General features: G+C 38.7%; 3 protein-coding genes and 5 non-coding genes across 10 annotated transcripts; 5 read left to right on the plus strand and 3 right to left on the minus strand.

Annotated features, from left to right (window-relative positions):
* Positions 1–81: 81 nt before the first annotated feature.
* trnaa-agc (transfer RNA alanine (anticodon AGC)) lies at positions 82–154 on the plus strand. The gene has a single exon. It is a non-coding gene; the product is annotated as a tRNA-Ala (tRNA).
* A 3,881-nt stretch (positions 155–4,035) lies between these two features.
* On the plus strand, positions 4,036–4,108 carry trnaa-agc (transfer RNA alanine (anticodon AGC)). The gene has a single exon. It is a non-coding gene; the product is annotated as a tRNA-Ala (tRNA).
* A 350-nt stretch (positions 4,109–4,458) lies between these two features.
* Positions 4,459–4,531, plus strand: trnaa-agc (transfer RNA alanine (anticodon AGC)). Its single transcript has one exon. It is a non-coding gene; the product is annotated as a tRNA-Ala (tRNA).
* A 333-nt stretch (positions 4,532–4,864) lies between these two features.
* On the plus strand, positions 4,865–4,937 carry trnaa-agc (transfer RNA alanine (anticodon AGC)). The gene has a single exon. It is a non-coding gene; the product is annotated as a tRNA-Ala (tRNA).
* Positions 4,938–5,370: 433 nt separating this feature from the next.
* On the minus strand, positions 5,371–5,443 carry trnaa-agc (transfer RNA alanine (anticodon AGC)). Its single transcript has one exon. It is a non-coding gene; the product is annotated as a tRNA-Ala (tRNA).
* Positions 5,444–6,204: 761 nt separating this feature from the next.
* Positions 6,205–8,782, minus strand: ccdc25 (coiled-coil domain containing 25). Its single transcript, XM_008397287.2, has 9 exons — positions 8,612–8,782; positions 8,404–8,451; positions 8,290–8,329; positions 7,674–7,725; positions 7,457–7,532; positions 7,278–7,381; positions 6,991–7,193; positions 6,724–6,769; positions 6,205–6,601 (listed from the first exon to the last, which is right to left on the minus strand). The coding sequence occupies exons 1-9, from the start codon at positions 8,634–8,636 to the stop codon at positions 6,572–6,574; spliced, it is 624 nt and encodes a 207-aa protein (XP_008395509.1). The 5' UTR covers positions 8,637–8,782; the 3' UTR covers positions 6,205–6,571.
* A 619-nt stretch (positions 8,783–9,401) lies between these two features.
* Positions 9,402–19,622, plus strand: LOC103457270 (N-acetyltransferase ESCO2). 3 transcript variants are annotated; one of them, XM_017302065.1, is made up of 15 exons: positions 9,402–9,468; positions 10,077–10,139; positions 10,976–11,100; positions 11,189–11,504; positions 11,877–12,186; positions 12,997–13,094; positions 13,910–14,015; positions 14,110–14,188; positions 14,312–14,354; positions 15,265–15,409; positions 15,566–15,697; positions 16,762–16,851; positions 16,924–17,067; positions 18,317–18,501; positions 19,093–19,622. In XM_017302065.1, exons 2-15 carry the CDS (start codon positions 10,090–10,092, stop codon positions 19,223–19,225), a joined length of 1,956 nt encoding a protein of 651 aa, XP_017157554.1. In that variant the 5' UTR covers positions 9,402–9,468; positions 10,077–10,089; the 3' UTR covers positions 19,226–19,622. The 3 variants fall into 3 exon arrangements, with proteins under 3 accessions (XP_017157554.1, XP_008395508.1, XP_008395506.1); XM_008397286.2 differs by having other exon boundaries at positions 9,403–9,468; positions 11,880–12,186; XM_008397284.2 differs by having other exon boundaries at positions 9,431–9,546.
* A 482-nt stretch (positions 19,623–20,104) lies between these two features.
* On the minus strand, positions 20,105–24,131 carry pbk (PDZ binding kinase). The gene is made up of 7 exons (XM_008397358.2): positions 24,048–24,131; positions 22,942–23,103; positions 22,433–22,572; positions 22,029–22,198; positions 21,754–21,883; positions 21,405–21,590; positions 20,105–20,455 (listed from the first exon to the last, which is right to left on the minus strand). Exons 2-7 carry the CDS (start codon positions 23,100–23,102, stop codon positions 20,220–20,222), a joined length of 1,023 nt encoding a protein of 340 aa, XP_008395580.2. The 5' UTR covers position 23,103; positions 24,048–24,131; the 3' UTR covers positions 20,105–20,219.
* Between the last annotated feature and the right edge of the window lie 326 nt (positions 24,132–24,457).

Raw genomic sequence — 24,457 nt, forward strand, 5'->3', positions numbered from 1 at the left:
CACCCAACGCTCGCCAGCAATCCCTTCAAATCAAGATGAAATCCGGGGAAAAGTGACGTTAGTGTCACCGCATGGCATCATGGGGGATTAGCTCAAATGGTAGAGCGCTCGCTTAGCATGCGAGAGGYAGCGGGATCGATGCCCGCATCCTCCAGCTTTCACTTTTTTTGTCTTTACTTTTTCGTTCAACTGCATTTAGATTGTTCGTCGTTTTTTTTATTATCTGGAACTGTTAAAAAGTACTGAACAGCTAGCTGTGTAGTTTTGCTGTGTAACCTAACGTCAATCACATTCCCACATTGGTAGGGAGAACAACATAGAGAGCAACATTTGGCGGTGCTAAATACTCAGTTACTAATTTCTTGCACTTTTCAATTGATCAAAGTAGTGGTACTACTCCACACTCGCCAATAACCCCTTCAAATCAACATGAAAYACGCAGCAGTAAACACGTCATGAGTACGACGGAAAAAACCGCAGTGCATTTAATAAAACTTATGCGCTTTACCTGTAATCAAACAATGCACAAGATATTAAAAGTGAAAGGCATAAGATTTCAGGTTTTGCTTTTATGTTCAGTTATCTTCTTAAGAGTTATTCGTTCTGTTTCTTCCATCATGAACTGTTTAAAATGATCTTTTTATCTTTCTAACAGSAGATAAGCTCCTGCTTTTCATGTAATCTACCAACACACAACAAAATATCAAATTTAATAGAGCTTATTTGAAAGAAAGAAAKAAAATGGTAAAAGGTAATTAACCAAGTTAACCAAAGTAAGCCACCAGCTYGGGATGTGATTGGCCACCGGAACATGAAGCGTGCATCGATTAGTCATGCACTAATCGATGCACTAATCGAGCTTACTTTGCTCTAACATTGGGACCTCTCAAATGCGAAAGGTAGCGCGATCGATACCCGCATCCTCCAGTTTTTCGTTTTTGCTTTTATGTACAACTGTCTTGTTCAGCGTTATTCGTTCTTTTTCTTCCATCCGGGACTGTTTGAAATGAAATGCTAGCCGTGTAGTTATGCTACGAAGCGAAAMTTTTCTGAGAATTGAATGTCTTCTTCTGAGTATAGTTCTTCTGAAGAACATTGTTTTTCTAAAGAATGCTCAGAAACATCTTCAAAATGTGCCAAAACATTCTCAGCAACTGTGTTTACAGAATGGATTTGATCAGTGTCTGTGTCCCCAGAGCAAGTTTCCAAGTGCAGTCCACAGATGCTTTCCAGTCACAATGTCTTCAGGAGTCTTGAYTGTCAAATTTGTCAAGACACCTGAAGTGGTGTTATTATACAATAGTGTATTATTATACAATAGAAGCATAGTGTATTTGTATATAACGGTATTTAGTAATACYAATTGTTGGAGCTATTTATTCTTTATTTTCTTTATCCATTTGAATTTTGTTAGTTTATTCTTAAATTTATATTTTTTTGTATTATTTACAGAACTTATTTGTAGGTTAATAATTGTTGATTTTATTTATCTTTTGTTTTATTATTTTTTCTTATTTTTCTAAGCAAACAGGAAGTGAGGTGGGTTGGTCCACTTTCTATAAGTGCATGGGCCTGGTAAAGGACCAGCAGGCATTTGGGTTTGGGGCCTATGGTTTTTACCAGTGCAAGAGAGGTAGAAGGAAAGTTGATTTCTGTAATTGTTTTTTGCAAAGATGTGAAGAAATAAATTAAGAAGAACAACTTAAACGTTTGGATATTGAACCTTCTTTTGCCTGCGTTAAAGAAACTTGAACCCAGTGCATTAGTGACTTAATGAAACTTAAGTTGGACGTTTGGTTTGACAAACAATCGCCGCTACACTAATGTTAAAAAAATCAAGAGAATACAAAAATATTCAAGACATCTAAGGAGGTAAAATTATTTACTATTGTAAGGTAGTGTGGCACTAAATAGTAGCCCCTCCCACTCCCTTTTTATTTTTTATACTAAAAGGTACTTACAGCGAGAAACTAGCGTTAGAATTTATTATGTCTAACAATATATGAATTTCGCCATCAGAGGGCGCTCAGCGCCGTATGCAGCAGGGGTTGACGCTCTGGCGGGCTGAAGAAGTCCGCCATCGCTGAGAAAACAGCTTACAGCAGATATTAGGAGCAGCTACTATAGCCGCTGTGCTTTCTGTTCACAGGTAAGCTGAGTCATAAATAATATCTATAGATTATAACGGGGGTAGCCCCTGATAAGTACCGTCTGGCAGAAAAAAGGTCATTCAACAGAACTGAACTGCCGAGCCGAATGTGAAGCTGGAGTTAGCTGGAGGCTAAAGTGATGATTCCAGTGGTTCGCGCTGGTGTTGGCTCGGTTGGTTGGCTGTAATAGGGTCGCAAAATATTTTCTAAATATATGTATTTTATTTGAGTTCAGTTAATGAAAGTTATGTTGGAGTAGATGTACATTAACGTCAGTAGTGAGTATGTCTGCTTACTGTCGTGCCCTCTTTAATTATAGTGTTTAGCGGTTGATGCTCTAGCAGGCTGAAGAAGTCAGAAGTCCGCCATTGCTGAGAAAACAGCTTAGAGCAGATATTAGGAGCAGCCACTATAACCGCTGTTATCTGCTCACAGGTAAGCTGAGTCATAAATAATAAATATTCCTTTTTTTTCGGACTACTTTTTTCCCCGCGCTTTGAACCATGCGGCTTACAGCCCAGTGCGGCTTTTCTGTGGATTTTTCTTCAACTACCAGGGGGCTCTTTAGCAGGAAGTGAATCATTGGAAGTCAAAGTTGGAAATCAAAGAAAGCGCTCATTTTCATTTAGAAGAAGCACATGCTAGCAGCAGGCACAACTCAGAAATGTATTCCAACTCATATCCCCTTATCATGGAAACCACACGAAGAAGTTCATATGATGCCGCTTTTAAGTTGAAGGCTATCGATCTGGGAGTACAGATTGATAGCCTGAATGAATGAATTGATAGCGTGAACGAATCCATGATTTGGCGTTGGAGAGGCAGGGCTGTGTGTTTAATGGCAGCTTTTTTAGAAAAACACCGAACTGCCGAGCCGAATGTGAAGCTGGAGTTAGCAGGAGGCTAAAGTAATGATTCCCGTGGTTCGCGCTCGTGTGGGCCTGGTTGGTTGGCTGTAATAGGGCCGCAAATTATTCTCTAAATATATGTATTTTATTTGAGTTCAGTTAATGAAAATTGGTGAAAAGGGAGCTGAGTCAAAAAGCGAAGCTCTCGATTTACCGGTCAATCTACGTTCCCACCCTCATCTATGGTCATGAGCTTTGAAAGCTCGCGGATGAGATCACAGATACAAGCGGCCGAAATGGGTCTCCTCCGCAGGGTGGCTGGGCTCTCCCTTAGAGAGAGAAGCTTGGTCATCCGGGAGGGACTCAGAGTAGAGCCGCTGCTCCTCCACGTCGAGAGGAGCCAGTTGAGGCTCGGGCATCTGGTCARGRTGCCTCCTGGACGCCTCCCTGGTGAGGTGTTCCGGGCACGTCCCACCGGGAGGAGGCCTCGGGGAAGACCCAGGACACGCTGAAGGGACGATGTCTCTCGGCTGGCCTGGGAACGCCTTGGGGTTCCTCCAGAGGAGCTGGAAGAAGTGGGAGAGGGAAGTCTGGGCCTCCCTTCTGAAACTGCTGCCCCCGCGACCCGACCTCGGATAAGTGGAAGAAAATGAATGGATGGATGGATAGATAGATGTACAGTGACATCAGTAGTGAATTTGTCTGTTTACTATTGTGCTGCTCTTTGATTATTGTGTTTCGCGACTGACGCTCTGGCAGGTTGAGGAAGTCCGCCATTGCTGAGAAAACAGCTTAGAGCAGATATTAGGAGTAGCTACTATTACCACTGTGCTTTCTGTTCACAGTTTAAACTAAATAAATATGCTCCACCAGAAGTTACCCGGCCCATCATTTTCTGCTGTACAGTACTAGCACGCACCAATTGGCTGATTGATCTTGCTTTGGGCTAACTGACTGACTAATGGGAGTAATGTTGTATTTGAGTTGAGGACAACCGTCACACATAAAAATCGACACATACTAGATCTGTGTTATGTGGGGGATTAGCTCAAATGGTAGAGCGCTCGCTTAGCATGCGAGAGGYAGCGGGATCGATGCCCGCATCCTCCAGTTTTTCGGGTTTTTTTTGTTTTGTTTTTACTATTCCGTTCAACTGCATTTAGATTGCTTTCTTTTCCTGAACTGTTAAAAAATACTGAACAGCTAGCTGTGTAGTTTTGTTGTGGGACCTAACGTCCATCACATTCCCACATTGGTAGGGAGAACAACATAGGTCGCTGATAAATACTAAGTGRCCAATTTCCTGCACTTTTCATGACTGAAATTTTATCAAAGTAGTGGCACTATTCCACACTCGCCAGGAATCCCTTCAAATCAACATAAAAAGTGAGGCAGTAAACGCGCCATGAGAATGACGGAAAAAAGTGACTCTGTGTCACTGCGTCATTGCAGTGCATCGTGGGGGATTAGCTCAAATGGTAGAGCGCTCGCTTAGCATGCGAGAGGTAGCGGGATCGATGCCCGCATCCTCCAGTTTTAAATTTTTTTTGTCTTTACTTTTCCGTTCAACTACATTTAGATTGTTATTCGTTGTTTTTTTGTTTTTGTTTTTATGTAACTGTTAAAAATATGCAACAGCTAGCTGTGTAGTTTTGCTGTTGAACCTACTGTCAATCACATTCCCACATTGGCAGGGAGAACAACATACAGCACAACATAGCTCGGTGCTAAATACTCGGTGAGTAATGTCTCAAATTTTACATGAATAAGAATTTATCAAAGCAGCACCCTACACTCGCCAGTAATCCCTTCAAATCAACATGAAATCCGGGGAAAAGTGACGTTAGTGTCACCCCAGGGCATCATGGGGGATTAGCTCAAATGGTAGAGCGCTCGCTTAGCATGCGAGAGGTAGCGGGATCGATGCCCGCATCCTCCAGTTTTTTCGGGTTTGTTTTTGTTTTTACTATTCCGTTCAACTTCATTTAGATTGCTTTTTGTTTTTGTTTTTATCCGGAACTGTTAAAAAATACTTAACAGCTAGCTGTGTAGTTTTGCTGTGGAACCTAACGTCAATYTCATTGACGTTAGGTTCAACAGAAGAACATAGGTCGCTGATAAATACTAAGTGACCAATTTCCTGAACTTTTCATGACTGAAATTTGATCAAAGTAGTGGCACTATTCCACATCCCTTCAAATCAACATAAAATCCGAGGCAGTAAACGCGGCATGAGAATGACGGGAAAAGGTGACTTCGTGTGGCCGCAGTGCACCATGGGGGATTAGCTCAAATGGTAGAGCGCTCGCTTAAACGCATAATTTTCGTTGAAAATTAACGCAAAAAAACTTTAATTAGATTAAAAAAAAGCTTGGAGGATGCGGGCATCGATCCCGCTACCTCTCGCATGCTAAGCGAGCGCTCTACCATTTGAGCTAATCCCCCACGATGCACTGTGACACCACMAACGTCAGTTTTCGCGTCATACCCATGGCGCGTTTACTGGCGAGTGTTGGATGCTGCGCTACTTTGATAAATTGTCGTTCATGAAAAGTCAGAGAAATTAGAGTATTTAGCACCGAGCTATGTTGTGCTGTATGTTGTTCTCCCTGCTAATGTGGGAATGTGATTGACAACAGTTTTAGGCCCATAAAAACGCGTTATTATGGGCCTGCTGTCCGGTGTAGGCAGCATAACGGAACTAAATCTTTAAATATTCTACATTATTGTGCTGTGTGATATTTGCTTCAGAGCATCAGTGAATATTGCTCATGCTCGCCTGTGAGTTCTTTGATTGCTGTCAAAAAAGTGACATACATCCAGTTTAATGATTGTATTATTAATTAAAGCAATTTATGCTTCATTTTTAATACTTTTTTATGCTTTTTCCCCTGTCAGATCATGCATGCACATCCAGTTCTCCGTAAAACCCCTCAGGGTCGACTCCTGCTGGGGCCCTGAGGGAGTGAAGGTGCTGTGCAGGGAGGGCCTGGGGTCAGGAGGAGGTTCTGGCTAAGCAAGCAATCTGCCATTTGAGCTTATCTCCTTCATTATTACTACATTATGACCCTGTTTCCGGTGTTGGTCCTGAAAATTGAATGGACAGATTTATTTTGTTTGGAGAGATAAGTAAACCATTAGTAAACCTTTTACATCAGGATTACATTTTTACTTACGGGATACTCTACAATGAGATGACCAAGCAATAGCTTTTCAATTTATACAATGAATTCTGTTTATTAAAATCTGACATGCAGACAAAATTGGCATAAAGAGCAAGGAAGCAAGGGGAGCTTCAACAAAATGCTGTAGGAGTGAGTGACTGAAACAAAAGACACCATCATTTGTGTAGCTGTAAAAACGGAATCTGCTGACTGGGTTTTCTCCACCCCAGACGACTCCCGTCTTCCTTTAAGTCTGAAAACGGCTCCTGAGTCRTGAGAACTGAGTCATTTCTGCTCCGAGTGTCCAAAAGCAGTTTATTTGTTTATTTTTTTTATTTCCTTTCATTCAAAGTCTGTGAAGCGGTGGCAGCAGGGGAGCGTCCCGAGCTTCCCGTCGTATTTTCAGGCGTCACATGAAGTCGTCTGAGTCATAGCCATCCTGCAGAGAAGTAAAAAAAATGCATATTCTGTAGGCATAAAACAGTTTTCTAACTGGAATATCTTCTGCTTTACAGCAAAAGTTTATTATTGGGAAGAATTTGAGTCATTTTCAATTCTTACCTCGTTAGTTTTCATGTTTTCACTCTTCATCAGTGACGTATAATTCCTGGAAAATAAAAACAAAATGTTATTTATGTTGATTAATTGTATTAATCGATTATTAAAATAATCATCAACTAATTAGTTTCATCTTATTTTAAGTGCAGAAAAATATTTGCATTAGAAACGAGATTAAAAATACTTGGTAAAATTTCGTTCCTTCAAAGTCACATTTGTGCACCGCTCCATTTATAGGTTATAACAACAACAAAATCTACTTTGGCCCACCTGAGCTCTTCCGTTTCTTTTTTCTTCTTCTGCTCGTCTTTCTCCCTTCTTTTCTGCTCCTGGAGTTGAGCTTTCTTCTCATTCCTCTCCTCCTGATCCCTCGCTTCCTTCTCTGCCGCCAGATCCGGGAAGCGCTCTTCTTTTGTCTTCTCCAGACGGTTTACGATTTCATTGATCTTCTTCTCCACAGCAACAATCTTCACCTGCGAGAAACATCAAGCTGTTAGCAGCAGGAAGCACAGAAGGACTTTAACTTCGTCTGTCAAAGAACTATTTAGACAACTGACCTCTTTCTGTTTGTGAAAGCCGATTTGTCCAACATCCATGTCTCCTGTTTTCTTCAAGTTGGCCCACGCCGTGTAAACCACGTTGATGTTGTTCATCTTACATCCTGAAGGTGATAAACACAGTCACCCTTCATATCTCAAACACAGACAATGCATTTACTGTAAAACTGCAGGATTACCCTGGATGCTGTTGTTCTTCACCAGCTGTGCGCAGTCTACCAGCACCTCTGGAGGAATATCATCTATGGTTTTACCCTAGAAATTATACAAAACACATCAACCAACCCACAACAAACAGCTAATCCCAGTTTCAAACTGAAAATACGAGCAGAAACAACATTTTAATGAGGAAAATTAGGTTAAATTGGTTGCAGGTTTCCTGAGGTGACTCTTTACCTTCGGCACTCTTAGATAAACATGAGCTGAAGAGAGTTTGTCAACGTGAAACCTGCATGTCAGGGAAAAAAAGTTATTGTGAAATGTTTCTACAGAGCATAAAAGATAACATAAAAAACTGCACCTAAAGTGTTGCAACTGAATATAAATCATTTAATAAAACATTTAATCAGTGATTTAACTTTTTCCATTCCATTACATAAAGCTCAAAAAAACATAATTTTATTTCTTGCTTTCTGTTCAAAGAAGGACTGAGGCAACATTATTTAAATCCCTCATTTCCTTTTTTATGGTAATAAAAAAAATAATTTTCCTGGCAAAAAGTCAAATTTAAGTTTCTTTTATTCATTATCTGACCATTTACATTTGTTTTTCACTTGCAGTGACTTTCAAAAATGTAAAAAAAAAAATGTAAAAGTGTTTTATCACATATATTTTTCTTTAACAATTTTGCAGAAGAAGACCATCTGTCAACATTAATTTTAAAGTAGTGCGTCAGATTCTTAAATGTATTTTACTAGAATGGTATGAGTTACAAAAAAGTAATAATTTCTCTTTGGGATTAAACTGATTTTAAGTGACTAAACTTAATAGGAAACAAATATTAAAGACTTACCAGATGTCTTCAGGCCAGCCATACTTAATGAGATCCTCATCTGCAGAAAGAAACGACTCAAGTTAAAGGTAAAAGAACCAATTTAAGTATAAAGCTTTGAGAAATAAAGCTTACTTTCATATTTATCTTTTCCCATGTAGATCGTGAATGGAGGGTCCACCACTATATGAAAAAACAACAAAAAATATGACAGCTGATTGGGTTAAATAGAAACAACTGGACAAATGCATAAAGTATAAAAAACAATATGAAAAATAATAAATGAGTGATGTATGAAGCTAATCGGGCTACAAACTAACAGCGCTGATGAAGCTGCACTCACCGGCACTTGTGAAGTAAAACACCATTTTCTCCGAATTAAAACACACAGATAATATATTTATATGACTAATTTAGTTGGTGAATTAACTACAAATAAAGGGGAAAACTTGTGAGTTCACTGTTCGTTGCTAGTGTCACTTTACTCATGTACGGACTGACCCGGAAGATGTTAGTGGTTGGCGTAAAGACAGGAAGCAAGCACGGTTTGCTCTTTCAAAATAAAGTTTTTTTTTTTTGTTTTTTTTTTTTTAAATAAAAACTGAAATCTTGAAATATCCAGGATTTCTCTTTGTATGTTTTAGAAACGTCCAAAAGTTCAGGACGCTTCTAGGTGATCTTAGGTAAGTTTTTTCCTACTAATGTGACAGTCAATAATATTTAAAAAATACTCAAAATGAGAGGAATATTCGTAGAAACAGCTATCAGCGACAAGCTAACAGCTTATATTTATATCAAAAGCTTGTAGCATGGTCTAGCATTACTTTATATATCATAATAAGTGCTTTTACTTATGTACCTTGGACAACAATTTGCTTCTTTATGTGCTTTATAATTGGGTTCAGTATTTTTAGGTTTGCCAACCTATTCAATCCGTTGATTTAAATGCCTTCTTTCAGCCCGGATTGCTATTTATTAATTTAATCTGACCAGAATCCTAAAAAAAAAACTTAATACTGCTCAGTATTTGGGTTTGTAATTCTGATTTCAGCTGAAAAATCCTTATTTTGAAGGTCAGTCTCCATATTTTCGCTGACGTAGCGTTTCCGCTTCCGTTGTTGTGCAACTATTTTTAGGCTGGCGCGCGCTCTTCAAAAACACAGAGGAGAAGCGCGCGAGGACGGAGCTGCTGAAGCGCCAGTTCGTAGATTTTCTTATTTTTTCGCTGCCTTAATTTCGACATTTATCATTTTATGTAGGCTAGAAGAAGCCTGTTCGGTAAGACGAATTAAGCGTTTTATCTTGTGGGAACTGTAACTGTTTGTAGGTTTGATTCTGTCTTTAAAATCGCATGTTTAATTATCGAAATCAACAATAGTCGAAGGTAGCATGCTTTAAATGCTTAAATATGGTTTCTGTCGCTGAAAGTACGAGGACAAACGGTTATATTTGGCTGTAAAAGAATGACGATCGCAGCAGACTGGTTTATTCTTTCATAAGCTAATCATCCCGCCAAACGCACATTTACGTTCATCGTCTGCTGCTAAATCAGCCTCAAGCTAATTTAGCTTAATATACAGGAAGATGAATTTAAAGCTGCTTTTCTTTATTCGGTCCTACTTATAATTCATAAGGGGATGTTTGGTCAACTTGTCTCTGACACTAATGTTCCTGTTTGTTATCTTATAAACCAAAATATCACTTCAGTTTAGCAGATTTTTGTTTGCAGAGAGGGGCCACGTTTTTTCTGCTTCAGAAATGTCAGGTTATTATTCTAAATACCTTTATTGTCCTGTTGTTATGTGCAGGTAAACTTTGAACATGATAACCTCAACCAGGAAGCGAAAGCTGTCCTCCATGGACTCTGAAAAGTAAGATGTGGACACCTCATGATTATCCTTTAAATTGTTGTCAAAACAAAGTTTATTTGGGTTCTGAAAACCCTTGAAAATTTCAATTGGGTGTTTTCAAGGTTTGGAAAGTGCTTGATTTCTGTGTCAAGTACTTGAAACCTCACAGTTTTGTAACAAAGTGCAATCAAACATTTAATAGTAGCCTAAGATATTTGCAGTTTAAACCAGATATTTTAAACCACCTAATAAAAAAACAGACATTTTGTCTGAAGTTAAATCAAACTAAAACTTTTCTTGTTTCAGGTCAGTTAGAATTTCCAAAATTATTAATGAAGTTAGCAAGAACATTTTTTAAGATTGTTTTTGTGACATTATTTGTATACTTCGTTTAAGCATTAATTTGAGTCTTAACACAATTGGCTTCGATTGTTTCTTTGTAACGAATATTTATTACTCCTAATGGGCCAAAAACGTATTGATCTGTGAAATAAAGGTTGTTTTATACATTTTTAAAATTGGGGAATTTTTTTGTTAGTGATTTGTTCTCATATTTAGGATTTGTGTGAGAATTTTTTAAATATTAAATGTTATTTTTGTTTACCTTGTTCTTGCTGTAGAATGCTAATACAAGACATTATTAATACGAGTAATCAATAATATAATAATGAACTGAAACTGTCTTCTGTAGTTACTTTGTATTGTTTTTTATCTCAAGTTTGAAAACTTGCCTTGAAAATACTTGGATTTTGGATGTTTTTAAATGTACAAACTCTGAAAAATGTTGTTATTTCCAGGTTCATGTTGAGTGTTTAGACTATTGTTTCTTCTAATCTGACGTTTTATTCAAACATCAGCCACCCGACCAAGAAGGGCATGAAGGAGAAAATGTCTCCGGTGAAGAGGAGATCTCTAAGAGAGCGGCAGCTTTCACCAACCGGGTCGCAGCACGGAGGACAGGAGTCGCCACGTAGGCCGGCGGGTACGACACAGCTGATGCATTTCTTTTTTGCCCTCAAGGTTTTGCTTAGTGGAAACAACAAATCTTCTTCTTTGACTCCTTTCTGTAGGTTCTCCATGCAGATCGCCCCGCAATTCCCCATCGAAGCCTTTGGTGGTGACGAGTTCCTTCTACGGCAAGCAGAAGAGCGTTTATCTCACCCCGCTTGAGAGGAAGGCAGTGAAGGAATCTCTTCCTTCCCGTCTGTCTGCCTTGGCTTCTCCTCCTCAATCTGCCAAAAAAACAGACAAGAAAATGAAGAAAACTGCAAAAAGAGGCAACCACCCCAGAAAATCATCCGTGGGATCTAATAAGAGAGCGAAGAAGGAAACCAGAAGTTCTCCATCACCTGTAAAGACGATTCAACTGACCAGATGCAACACAAGGTTTGTTTCTGATCTTTAAATCAACGAATCGCATGACAAATCAAAACAAGCTCAATTTTTCTCTTTTCTCTCTTTCTACAAAAACTGAATAATAAAAGTCTTCAGTTTGCTGCTTTGGTCTCGACTTGCCCTCTTTTTTTGAAGGAGAATTTTATTTATAGAGACTAAACAATTTTATTAGTTGTTTCTGTTTTGTTTATTTTGAATATTTAAAATGTCTTCCAGTTCTAGTGAGAAAAGTTTATTAGAATTTAAACTTTATTGATCTGTGAGAATCTGTTCTTGCACTAAGTTATTTGAAAATGGCCTCAAAAAAGCTATTTTATTGTTCATCACAATAACATATCAACCTTTAGCTGTTGTTTTGTTCAGCAGTGCTGCATCTAATCCGACATCCAGCTGCAGCAGCAGCAGTGTACCTCCGAACAGCAAACCGGCAGAGGCGAAGAAGGCGATCACCATTTCTTTTGGCAGCCTGAAACCGAAGCCGAAGATCTTCGTTGGAGCTGCTTTCTTTGGTACAGGGAAGAAGCCGACGTCCATGTACAAAAGGTCGGCTCCAAGGTCGTCGACCAGGCCCGCTCCAGTCAAAACTAAGAGCTGCGCCGAACCGCAGCAGAACAAGGAGACGCCAAAGCAGCAGGATCACGAGGTCGTCCAACAGCAGCAAGAACCAGAAAAGGTTTGTGCATCACTTCAGACGACGACTCTTCAGGCCTGCTGATTTAAAACAGATTATTATTATTATTATTATTATTATCATTATTGGTGGCTTTACCAGACATCCTGGCTTTTTAAAACTACAATAAGAGTTCAGTGTGTTTTCTATATGTGTTGTGATTAAACCACCAATTAAGGTTATTTAAGACTTTAGTATTAGGGCAGAAAATTATTAATTGATAATTGAAATGTCAATTTAGTCATCAATTGATCGCTAACTGGAATATACAACCTCAAATGAAAATTTACTGAAAGAAAAACATTAATTTCAGTAATTAAGCCAGAATTGTACAAATAATTTATATACATTTTGAAGACAAAAATCTTTGCCTGTAAATATGTTCTTAAGTTTGAACTTCACCCAGTTAAATTTGTATAAATATTAAAAAAATCAGCACCTTTTGCTACCCAGTCATCAAATAGTTAATAAAAACCCAGCAGATCAGCTTCATGTTGAGCTTTTCACATGTTTAGATATTTAGACATATTTTTTTTAGCTGCAAATCGTCAAGTTTTCACTAAAAGAACACCATGTTGTTGCATTTAGGCAATAAAATGATTCTCACTTATAAAAAAAAAAGGAATCAAACATTTTCTTATTTGCATCTTTTAATGTATTTCTAATATTGTATAAAAAGGCTCAAGTGGTTAAATGAAATCTGCAGAATGTGCCTTTTTTTTATAGCTGCAGCCCTGATTGGTGTAACATTACAGAAAATAAAACGAATTAATGTGAGATATTGGGGGTTTATTTTTGTTTTATTCTGCACAGCAAATAAATGTGGAGGAGAACCAAGACGGAACCAAGCAGAGGACAAAGTTTGATCCGACAGACTGGATGGACGTCGTCAATGAGGAGGAAGAAACTCGGTAGGGACCAGAACTATTTATACAACTAAAATAAATGCTTTTATATTTCAATTCTCATAAAAATGTGTTTTAATCTTGGCAATAGAAGAGTTTTAAACCTGTGAAGTTTCAATATCCTGTGTTTTAAATGCTTCCGTAATCGTATTTAAAAGTGTAAAATTTAATTTGTGCAGTTTTTCAGATTGAGAAAAGAAATGTTATATTAAATATTTCATTTTTTCCCAACCTTTCCCCCTATTCTCACCTTTTAAAGAGCAAAGATCCAATAACGATGCAGCGACTAAATTATTTCATATCACCTTCTAAAAAAATAAATAAATAAAAATGGTCTAAGTCATTCTTTACCAAAAGTTGTTTTTTTTTTTTTTTTATTAAATTAAACTTTTGGTGATTTATTTCACTTTAGGCAATAAAAAACATTTTGAGGAAGGTGACAATATTTAAATTGCATGATTTATCTTTTACATGATAAAATATTTTGTAATTTTTCAGGTTTTTCATTCTCACATAAATATGGAAACTTCGAGTTGATTTTTACCTTCTGTTTACCAAACGAATCAGCTCAGGTTTCATTCTTATTATCTGTTTTATATGCCAAATTACCTCCGTCTATGAAACGTCTACATCTCATAGTGTGAAATATTAACTAGAGTGGCTGACATATTGGTGACAAAGGAGAAAGTTCTGGTTCTGATCAGATTTGAACCAGGATTTGGATACTTTACTAAAAATTAAGAGCTTTGAAATAAAAACATGTGTTCAGATCTTAAAAAGTGCCGTATAAAACTAGTCGGATGTAAATTTTTCTCCCTCAGTTCCCCTGAATTGTTGGTGGAAACACATGGGATTACAAAGCAGCTGAAGATTATTCTTTCCAGAACTCCAAGCCCAAAATCTGCAGCATCGTCCAGCAGCTGTCTGGTAGGCATCACAAGTCCTCTGGATTATTGTGGATTAAATTGGCTGTAGATTTTGTAAGTATTTTAACTTTAAATTTAACTTTTTTCTTTTCCAGGATGAGTTGATGGCAGACGGAGGCTCTGAGCCGACCTTTGACCAAGGCGACATAAACCCCTCCTCCACTCCCTCCAAAGGTTTGTTCCTGCATGTATAAACAGTTTATTAATCCATCTGTCAGTCAGAGCAACTCATTCTATATTTACACATGGTTCTTCATCTATACTCCACCATTTTACATCTTTTCCTCCTTTCCACAGCTTCTGGAGCCGTGTACCCCATATTTGATTCTTCGTCAAAAAGGTGCGACATTTTAAATACAAGTATTGTTTGATGTAACATGAAATGAATCCAAATATTCTGGGTGTCTGAAAACCAGATCAATACAGATCTTTAGCATGTTAGCCGCAGCTGTTTAATCTAAATGCTCAGTCGAGTCTTGATGAAACGAGGAAAATGGTCAGTAGCTGGGCGGCCATTTTGAGTTCGATAAATTAATTGCAATATAAAAAATGTTTTAATATCTGGTAGAGAAACTGAATCACCCAGAGATGTAAAGCCCTAGAGCTGAAACTAGTTTTTGACTAATCATCAGAATAACTTCAACTATCGAGGCGATTAATCTGTAATTACAAAGATTAATCGACAATTGTGGCGATTAATCACATAAGAAAATTGGGAAATTCTGCGTTTTTTTTTTTTTAAAGCCTTCTTGTACAATACTAGAAATGCATTAAAAGATGCAGATAAACAACTTGCTTCTTTTTTTAAATGGGAAAATAAACATTTTATTTCTGAAAATGCAACAACAAAGCTTTCCTTTACCATATATTTGATCATTTGTAGCAAAGGATGCATCTGCAGCTAAAATAATTCTGGTTTGTGAAAAGCACAGCTCCTCCTGCTTTGTTCAACATCAATACAGTGTGACTTATTGATTATTTTTTGGATCAATTGATCCATAATTGGAGATAAAATGTCCTTAATTGGAGATTTTATTTAGAGAATTGGAAGCAAGTCAAGCTAATCTGTTCCACTTGAGGAGTTCTGGGCAGAACATATTTTCAGGGGGTTTTTTTGTGCGTGTTTTTTTTATTATCTTAAATTCAAAATGTAAATATTTTTTGCACAATTAATCACGATTAATCGTTCGAGCCCTAAAAAGCACCTAWAACTCTCAGACTCGTTTATATTGTTGATTTCCTGGTTTCAGGCTGAGTGCAGCTCTGCGTTCTCCGGTGTCCTGCAGCACGCCGTCCGCCTCSTCAGCAGCGTCGCTGCAGCCGCCGTCAGCCGCAGCCAAAGAGCGACAAACTCGCAGGAGGAAGGAGAAGCTGGACAGCGACCAGCTCATCATCGTACGTTTAGCTTCTGTTTGTTTTTATGTGTCTGAACATTGATTTGGTTCATAATTCACACATAAACCCTTTTTGCCTCCAGCATGTTTGACACCCATTTTGTCAGATCTGAAGGTCGTTTACTTGTATAAGCCTTTTATGAMTGGTTTTYGTCAGGATGCTGGACAGAAGCAGTTTGGAGCAACGACCTGCAGCTCCTGTGGGATGGTTTACAGCGCAGACAACCCAGAGGACAATTTCCAGCACACCCAGTTCCACCAGCGGTTCCTGGACTCCATCAAATACGTGGTGAGATTTCATTCCTTCTTTCTTTACTGAAGCAGCTGAGATACAAAAGGTTAGAAAACGAGTTAAAAATAGGGGTGGGCGACGYATCACAATATTACTGCAAAAGATTGTGATGAAGTTCTACTTATTACAGCGTCTTCAGGATGTTCAGCTTTCATCAACACAAGTTCTGCTCCTGATTACCATCTTAAATTGGCTTCTTCAGGACGCCACATGAAAAACTGCAATGCAATTCACGTTATTTTTTTTTATTTAATGCCTAAAAAGACATAACAGAATTATTTTAATATACACTTGAAGCTAAAAATGTACTTTTAACTGAAATGGAACATTTTTTATGGGCCCCTCAGTTCTCTTGTGCTGTGGATTGTGTCTGCATGATGGTTTCATGGGTTTGGTCAGGCTGCTCTGCTACAGACTTCCACAGTGTCGTATAACAGCAGGGGACGTCTGTGACCATCTAGGTGTTACTTCCTCAACTTGAACTGAGAATGCATTTTATGCTTTAAGTAACAACCCCCTTTGCTTAACAATAGACAAATGGCAGGACCATCTGTGTCGGGCTCCACAGAATCCTGGGTGCATAACAATCCTGAGTGAATAACAATCAARGATTCACACCAATAGTCCAGTCAAGTCTCTCTTCTCTGTTGGGAAACATCCAGAGTCGTTGACCCCCTGCTGCTGTATGATCTGCTGACCAGAGCCACTGTTAGTCAGAGCAGACTGACCGACTCCTTGACTCCATTTCTGTTCTCACCTTGCAAGGTTTTAATACATTTATTCTCATTGAAACTCTTGTTTCAATGAAAAAAGTAATTTTTTTCCACGACGTAACATCAACATGTGAGCCAAGAGAAGCAAAAACTATTTTCACCTGTAATGCAGAATTTGTATAACTTCTTTGTAGTTTTAGCCTAATTACCGTTGGATGTTTTCAGATAGCATGTTTCTGATTTATTTTTTTATTTTAGTCAACGATTATTTGATTAAATTGACAAGTTTTTCAAAGATTGTTTAATTGTTTCAGCCGTACATTAAGCTTATTTAATCTGATTCTCCAGGGGTGGAAGAAGGAGCGGGTGGTGGCCGAGTTCTGGGACGGTAAAATCATCCTGGTTTTACCCGACGACCCAAAATATGCAGTGAAAAAGGTGCAGAACCGTCTGAGCGGAGAAGTCTGGTTTAAGTTTAAATGCTTGTGTTGAATACTGACTTTGTTTCAGGCTGAAGAAGTGCGTCGCATAGCGGACAACGAGTTGGGTTTCCAGCAAGTGACTCTAAGCCAACCGACTCAGGCCAAAACCTTCCTGTTCATCAACACAGACAGACTGGTGGTGGGATGCCTGGTGGCCGAGCCCATTAGACGGGTAGCTTTGTGTTTGTTATGCATCGACTGCGTTTGTTATCAGAAGTAAAAAGAGAATCTAAAGGGTTGGAAAAGTTGATTACTTTTTTTTTTATTTTTTTTTTTACTTTTTCTATAAATTTCTGAGGATAATCTCACAATTTGAGTTTTTTTTCTTGCAAGCTTTTGAGTTTTTCAACTCAAATTTCCATTTTTTTATTCTAGAAAAATTCTGAACTCTAAATTTGAGGGATTTTTGTTGCAAATTTACTTTTTTTTTTTTTATATATCTACACCATCGTATATCACCCAGCCCAAACAAAACATAAAAAAAATGTAATGCATTATTTCAAAATACCGTATTTTCCGCACAATAAGGCGCACCTTCAATGAATGGCCTATTTCAAAACCTTTTTCGTATATAAGGCGTATAGAATAGACGCTACAGTTTGGGTTGCCACCCGTCCTGTACAAATGTAGATGTGTAATAATAAAGAAGTGGTCTCCCAGTACTTTATATAGTAGCTGCCCCAGTCATTGTTTCACTCACGGTGTTGGTGTTGTGATATTGTGCCCAACTGCTTTCTGGGTAACACAGACCAACCGACACGCTACGCCACAGTCTCTGTCTCTCTTCCCCTCCCTCGGTCGGCGAGGAGAGCCTTCAGTGACTGGGCCGGACGATGGTCACCCGTCTCCGTTCGCGCACAACATGTTGGTGGAGAACGTGGTGCTAAATGACCTGCAGACGACCTGAATATCAGGTCGGTAGGTCGATAGGTCAGTCAAACTTTATTAACAAACCAGCATTCTGACAACTATCCCAGCATGCACCGCGCGCTTTTTCTTCTACGGGGGAAAATGAAGTCGGCGGCTGCTTACCGTAGTTGCTAGACGTGTTGTGGCTCAATATTGGTCCATGTATAAGGCGCACCGGGTTATAAGGCGCACTGTCGGCTTTTGAGGAAATTGAAGGTTTTTAGGTGCCTTAGAGTGCGAAAAATACGGTAGCTTGCATTGCAACCACATACAAAAAACTTAGTTTAAAAAAAAATGTAATTGCACTGTCAGTGTTTCTTTGTGAAAATGCATTACAATTTTATTTATATCATTACTATTTGCATTTTAAAACTCAAAAGTGATTGATGCATTAAACAGTTGCAGCACAGTCACTTTCAGACTCTTAACATTTCCAGGTGAACACAAACTCCAGGTGATTTTTATTGAACTTTTTCCGGTTGTTTTATTCCAGTTCTCCTGTTTCCTCTCAGGCCTACAGGGTTCTGGAGCAGCCAGAACAGAACAAGGACATGACGAAGGATGACTTCATGGATCGCCACCGGGCCTGGTGCTGCTCCACCGTCCCGGAACAAGCTCTGTGTGGCGTCAGCCGGATCTGGGTCTTCAGCCTGGCCAGGCGGCAGACCATCGCCACCCGAATGCTGGACACAGTGAGGTGAGACGCCCCTTATTTGCACTTTCCCAGCATTTTTAAGGTAATTTTAAAACTTTTTCAGCTCCTCTTTGGAGTTAAAATAATACGGTTTCAATCCACTATTGTATAATTTGTTACTGTTATAATAATGTCTTGTTATAGTATTCTACATCAGGGGAAGGTTAATTAAAATCTGACAAAGCTTTATGTTTTTAAATGTCTCACACATGAAATTAAACACTAATTTAACAAACAAATCCCCTAATTTCTATTCATTTCTAGGCCTGTTGAAATATGCAATAAATCAATTAATCTCATGATAAATTAAAACAAGTTTCATTACTTTTATTTACATGATTTATCGTTTTTCTCCTCTCTCTCTCTCTGGATGATGATCTTCAGTTTCCCTTTTTTTTTTGCCTCCTTCAAAATTGTCCTTTTCAAAAGACAATTTTGTTCAAGACTTGACAATTAATTTATGTTGAATATTTAAAATGTCTTCGAGTTCCAGAGTTAAATTATCCTTAGAATTTAAAGTTTGGTGAATTTTGAGAATGCTTTTGCATTATTACGCTGTTACTGTTGAACAAAACAATAATTATTATTTTCTAGGAGCACATTCATGTACGGGAGTTACCTGACCAAGGAGGAAATCGCCTTTTCTGATCCAACACCTGACGGGAAGCTGTTTGCCACTAAATACTGCAACACGCCGACCTTCCTCATTTACAACTTCGTCGCATGAAGAGTCTGGAGTTTTTTCACGTTTTTAAAAGATTCTGCTGAATGTTTTTATATGCAAAGCTGTTCTATGTTTAAGGCTTTAGCTTTGTGTGTGAAGAAGTTAATCAGGTAGAGAACTGTTTTGAAAGTTCAGATTATCTGTATTTATATTCCAGCCTCTTTACTGAATGTCTCAGTTGTTCCTTCATTCAGCTTTCAGGCGTTTTTAGTGAGTTCTGCTTACTGACAACATTGGAGTTTATGAAAAATGTTCAGCATAAGATTTATCATCTTGATGCCAGTTGAAAGTATTCTGTTCACTTTGAAGACGAGATGTTTCAGAAATATTGATGCCATTGCTGTACAAGGACATTTCTACTTTGTACATTTAATAAAGTATTTCCTTTTAAAATACAGAACCAGTTCTTGCTGTTTTCCATGGGTTTGGCCCAAAATGACCTAAAAGGTCATAAAAAATGTATAAATTCAGTTAAAATTAGGGATTCAAGTTAGTGAGCTTGCTAAAGTGATCCTATTGCTCAATTAATTCAAAAGCATATCAGTAATGTCTGAATACATTGACGCAGTTCGGCTGAATGAGCGCTATTAAGATGAAACTTAAGGAGTTTGTCGAGTTTTCTTCAAAACAGAATCGCATAAAATGTATTTTACATCCCACTGCGGACTCGTTTCGACGTTTCTCTGCCTTGTTCTACATTATAACCCCGCCGCCATCTTCGTTTCTGTATCAACGGCTCAAGTTAAAGAGCAGCGGCGCCCTCTGCTGGATGGAGGCCAAACTACATTTAATGGTCTAAACGGCCGTTTCTAATCCATTAAAACTAATTTTACTCATAAACCATTAACTGACAATCGGAAAACTGAAAAAGAGAAAGTTGGGAGCATTTTTACAAAGTTTATTGTAAGTTAAAGATTGAAGTACAAGGTGACAATATAGAAATCAGCTGGAAAACAAAGATCAAAATATTACATTGGGGTTGGAAGGAGGATAGTCACTATGAGTCAATGACGATCACTTCACATGGTGCTTGGTCCAGGGCAGCATTTTCCTCCAAGACCTGGACGATCTGCGCTGCTGAAGGTCTCTTCTTGGGGTTTTCCTCGGTGCAAAGACAGAAGAGCTCCACCATCCTGCGGTACGAGCCGCCCAGCGACGCAGCGTCCAGCGGCGGCCGCGTCCCCAAACGCTCATAGTAGGAGTCCTCATCAAAGCTCATCTCCATCGAATCGTCTGGAGTACACAAAATATTTAAATAAGATTCATATCCATCCAACTTAGGTCTTTGTTTTCTTACTCAGAAGCAAAACTCTGAGGCAGATATACAGAGATTTACCCAGTAAACTAGAATATTATTGAAAAGTTCATTTATTTTGGCAACTCCATCACCAAGTGAAACATCCATCCATTTTCTGCCGTTTATCCGGGGTCGGGTCGTGGGGGCAGCAGCTTCAGAAGGGAGGCCCAGACTTCCCTCTCCTCAGCCACTTCTTCCAGCTCCTCCAGGAACCCCAAGGCGTTCCCAGGTCAGCCGAGAGACATAGTCCCTCCAGCGTGTCCTGGGTCTTCCCCGAGGCCTCCTCCCGGTGGGACATGAACACCTCACCAGGGAGGCGTCCAGGAAGCATCCTGACCAGATGCCCGAGCCTCAACTGGCTCCTCTCGACGTGGAGGAGCAGCGGCTCTACTCTGAGTCCCTCCCGGATGACCGAGCTTCTCTCTCTAAGGGAGAACCCAGCCACCCTGCGGAGGAAACCCATTTGTATCCGCGACCTCGTTCTTTCGGTCATGACCCAAAGCTCATGACCATAGATGAGGGTGGGAACGTAGATCGACCGGTAAATCGAGAGCTTCACTTTTTGGCTCAGCTCTCTCTTCACCACGACGGACCGGTACAGCAATCGCTTCACGGCAGACGCTGCCCCAATCCGCCTGTCGATCTCCCGCTCCCTTCTTCCCTCATTCGTGAACAAGATCCCCAGATACTTAAACTCCTCCACTTGAGGCAGGACTTTAATCGGTGTGCACAAGTATAACTGAAAAATCCTACAAATATCTGTTTGGTTAGAAATTTTATTCACTTTTACCCCATATTGATTAAATGATGAACTTGAACCAGTTTCATACTTTGATGATTAGTATAAAAAAAGCAACATATCCTCAGGTACACAAATCATCTTACCCTTGTTTTCCTCCTCATCGTCGTCGTCCAGCATCTGTAGGTGCGGCATGGACAGAGTCATCATCTCCCACAGAGTCAGACCGAAGGCGAAGATGTCGGCCTTATCCGTGATTTCTCCTCCCTCCTCCAGAACTTCCTTCGGGTTCCACGGCTCTGTGCCGACGTACTCTGCTTCTGGGTCGGACACTGGAGGCAAACAAAGCTCTTAAATACTTCATTTTAAATACATGGATGTCTCTGAAGAAAAACAAAGAAAATTAGCTAAAATGGATGTCTGGTATGGACAAATACAGGTTTTACTTAAGCAAAAAAAAACTAAAGAAATCTTTTAACTGAAGATGAGGTTTACCTCTCATGTTCTCATCGAGGTGCAGGGAAACGCCAACGTCGCAGATTTTGATTGTTTCAAAATCCCCTTTGATAACAATGTTACATGACTTCATGTCGCCATGCAGAAGCTTCTTCTCATTGTGAAGGTACTGCAGAGACGTTGTTAAATCATTTAATTTACTATATATAGATAATGTATTGGTCGCATTCACTGGGTTTACTCAAATTTAATACATTTTAAGACAATTATGATTGAAATTTAAGAGTTTTGTCGACTGTTTCTGACTCGTTTACCTTCAGGCCTCGTGCCACATGCAGAGCCACCTTCTCTATGCAGGCAGCAGGAAACGCTTCCAGTCCGTCCTCCCTCCGCTTCTCGATCAGGTCGTTGAGGGACTGCTCGCCTCCGTACTCCATAGCCAGACACTTTGAGCCGTCTTTTGCCGTGGCGAAGGCGCGGAAACCTTGAGAGTGACACAAAGAGATAAAGAACTTCCTCTAGGAATGATTTTACACTGAGACAGAGAACGGAAACAAAAACAAAACCCCCAATGTTTTACCTCAAAGGCCTTTATACACAATAAACACAACCTGAAGTACCTCCTAGGTGTGTTTTATTGATATTTATTCATTCATTTTTGCAGATTTCGCTTTATTCTACATTACATTAGCTTGTATGTATTTGTTCTTAGTCTTACCAACAATGTTTGGATGGGTGATTCCCTTCAGGAGCTCAGCTTCCTCATTCAGACGCATCTGGTAAACCTCAACCTGTTTGGACGCACATTTGCTGTTGATCTTCTTCACAGCCCAGGGAGAGGAGTTTAGCTTTCCCACTCTGGATTTAAAATGCATTAAAAAAAACACTTTTACTGTTTGTTTTTTTTTGTCATTGTAACACAATCTCAACCAAAAAATATGAATAAATTGTTAAAACTGTAATTTTCAGATATCATTTAAGAATTTAAGGCAATAAACAACTAATATTTAATGATTTCTCAAGTTTCTGTATTATTAGATGGCAGGCTTTGCAAGAAATGAGTTGTATGCAATAAAATTAACATCATAAGAAAAAAAGTTGATTTTTCCAGCTAGTCCTTTTGTTGACAGTGGCCGACTTGTAGGAAGTTTTTACTTGTTTTTTATGCAAGTCTTATCTGACTCATATTAGATGAGATGTAAGTCAGTTTCCAGGATCTTTTCTCACCTGTCCATGAGGTAAACACTGACTCCAGTCCCACAGCCCAGCTTCTTCATGAAAGGTGAAGCAGGGATGGTGATCGGAGTCCCATTTCCGCTGCTCCCAGAGCTCCTCACCGGGCCTCGAATCGGGGTTTTAAACGCTCTGTCCTCATTTAGAGAAGCCATTCTGCTCAAGAAAACACATTTAAAATATTAGAAACAAACATATTTCTTATTTTTAGCGTTCTTACCCGATTAAGCAGTGTGATAGGCGGCCAGTTCACAGCCCTGGATTAACTCAGATTATCTTAATTTTAAAGTCTGTACAGCAATATTAGATTGTTATTGAACCTGGACTGGAATAATTAATTAAATATGGATTATTTCAAAGATTAATGTGTGATTTCTTTCTATGCTCTTTGTAAATTTGCAACAACAGCTATTTTACTGATTTATTATCACTGATCATTTTTAAAATCATGTTCCAAAAAGGAGCTAAAAGTAGAATAAATCAAAGCAAAAATACAACTTTCTTTAGAAGCTGGGATTTTTGTTTTTTAGACGACAAAATACGCATTAAAAAGTCCAGAAACAAAGACGTTTTCACACGCAGACGAAACTTTSCTTTTAATTTGGAATCTTATAGTTTTGTAGTTTTTAAACGTCTCAGGAACACTGCATTTCTGATTTAAAATCTCAAATTAGTACAACGAGACAGAAAAAGAAATATTACATGTATGAAATCACAGCCGAATAAAAGAATAAAGTATTTCATGGCGTACGGATACTCTAAATAGCTGCATTTACTCATTTTAACGTAAGAAACAAAAACAAAAAAATGCCGAAAATTGAAAGGAGGTTGGCACATTCAAGGAAAAGGTGTAAAATACTTTCACGAACTGTTAAAATTATTCTTGAGCAGCGTGAAAATATACCTTTATTAGCGCAACAAACACTAGAAACTATTTTTTCATATAACAATATAGCATCATTAAGTAACAGTCTTAAAATGCTGCTAGTTCTCGGCGTTTCATCAGTTTATCGCTTAAATACATTATTGAAGTTAACGCAAAAGCAGTATAGCTAACTAAACCTTTATTTTGGGATTTGGTTCAGTAAATTTAAAATTACCTCAGTTTCTTTCTCCTTGTAAGAGCAAAACAACCGGTGTCCAACCGCGCTGCACATTCAAACCAACGGCTGTTGTCTGTATGGTCGCCGAGGAGGGACAAAATAATAAACATTTCTGAAACGCTTTCCAGGAGCAGTTTGTTGGTCAGTGTTTTTAAATTTTATTTATTTTAGAAGCACAGTGAATGTCAGTTGCTTATTGTAAACATATTTACTGAAGAAAAAGGCTTAAATAAACGAGAGGAAAATAATTGTAATTCAAGCTTACTCCARCAGAGGGCGGTCTTGATTTTTTAAAATTTGCTATTAGATTTTTGACAGGTGTATCTGACAGTTTAAAAAGACTCAAATATTTTAACCAGCTTGCYGACATCTCAATAGATGAAGCRGTGACCGCTATTTCAGAGCCC

Source organism: Poecilia reticulata, linkage group LG21 (assembly GCF_000633615.1).
Source record: "Poecilia reticulata strain Guanapo linkage group LG21, Guppy_female_1.0+MT, whole genome shotgun sequence".
NCBI lineage: Eukaryota > Metazoa > Chordata > Actinopteri > Cyprinodontiformes > Poeciliidae > Poecilia > Poecilia reticulata.

Coding starts and splice junctions, on each gene's coding strand:
- ccdc25 (XM_008397287.2), bottom strand. CDS start 8,636: ATGGTGTTTTACTTCACAAGTGCCG. Junction 8,452..8,611: donor GTTTTACTTCACAAGTGCCG/GTGAGTGCAGCT, acceptor TTTTTCATATAG/TGGTGGACCCTCCATTCACG. Junction 6,602..6,723: donor AAAACATGAAAACTAACGAG/GTAAGAATTGAA, acceptor ACTTCTCTGCAG/GATGGCTATGACTCAGACGA.
- pbk (XM_008397358.2), bottom strand. CDS start 23,102: ATGGCTTCTCTAAATGAGGACAGAGCGTTTAAAACCCCGATTCGAGGC. Junction 22,573..22,941: donor AGTGTTTACCTCATGGACAG/GTGAGAAAAGAT, acceptor TTTTAAATCCAG/AGTGGGAAAGCTAAACTCCT. Junction 21,591..21,753: donor CCTCGATGAGAACATGAGAG/GTAAACCTCATC, acceptor GTTTGCCTCCAG/TGTCCGACCCAGAAGCAGAG.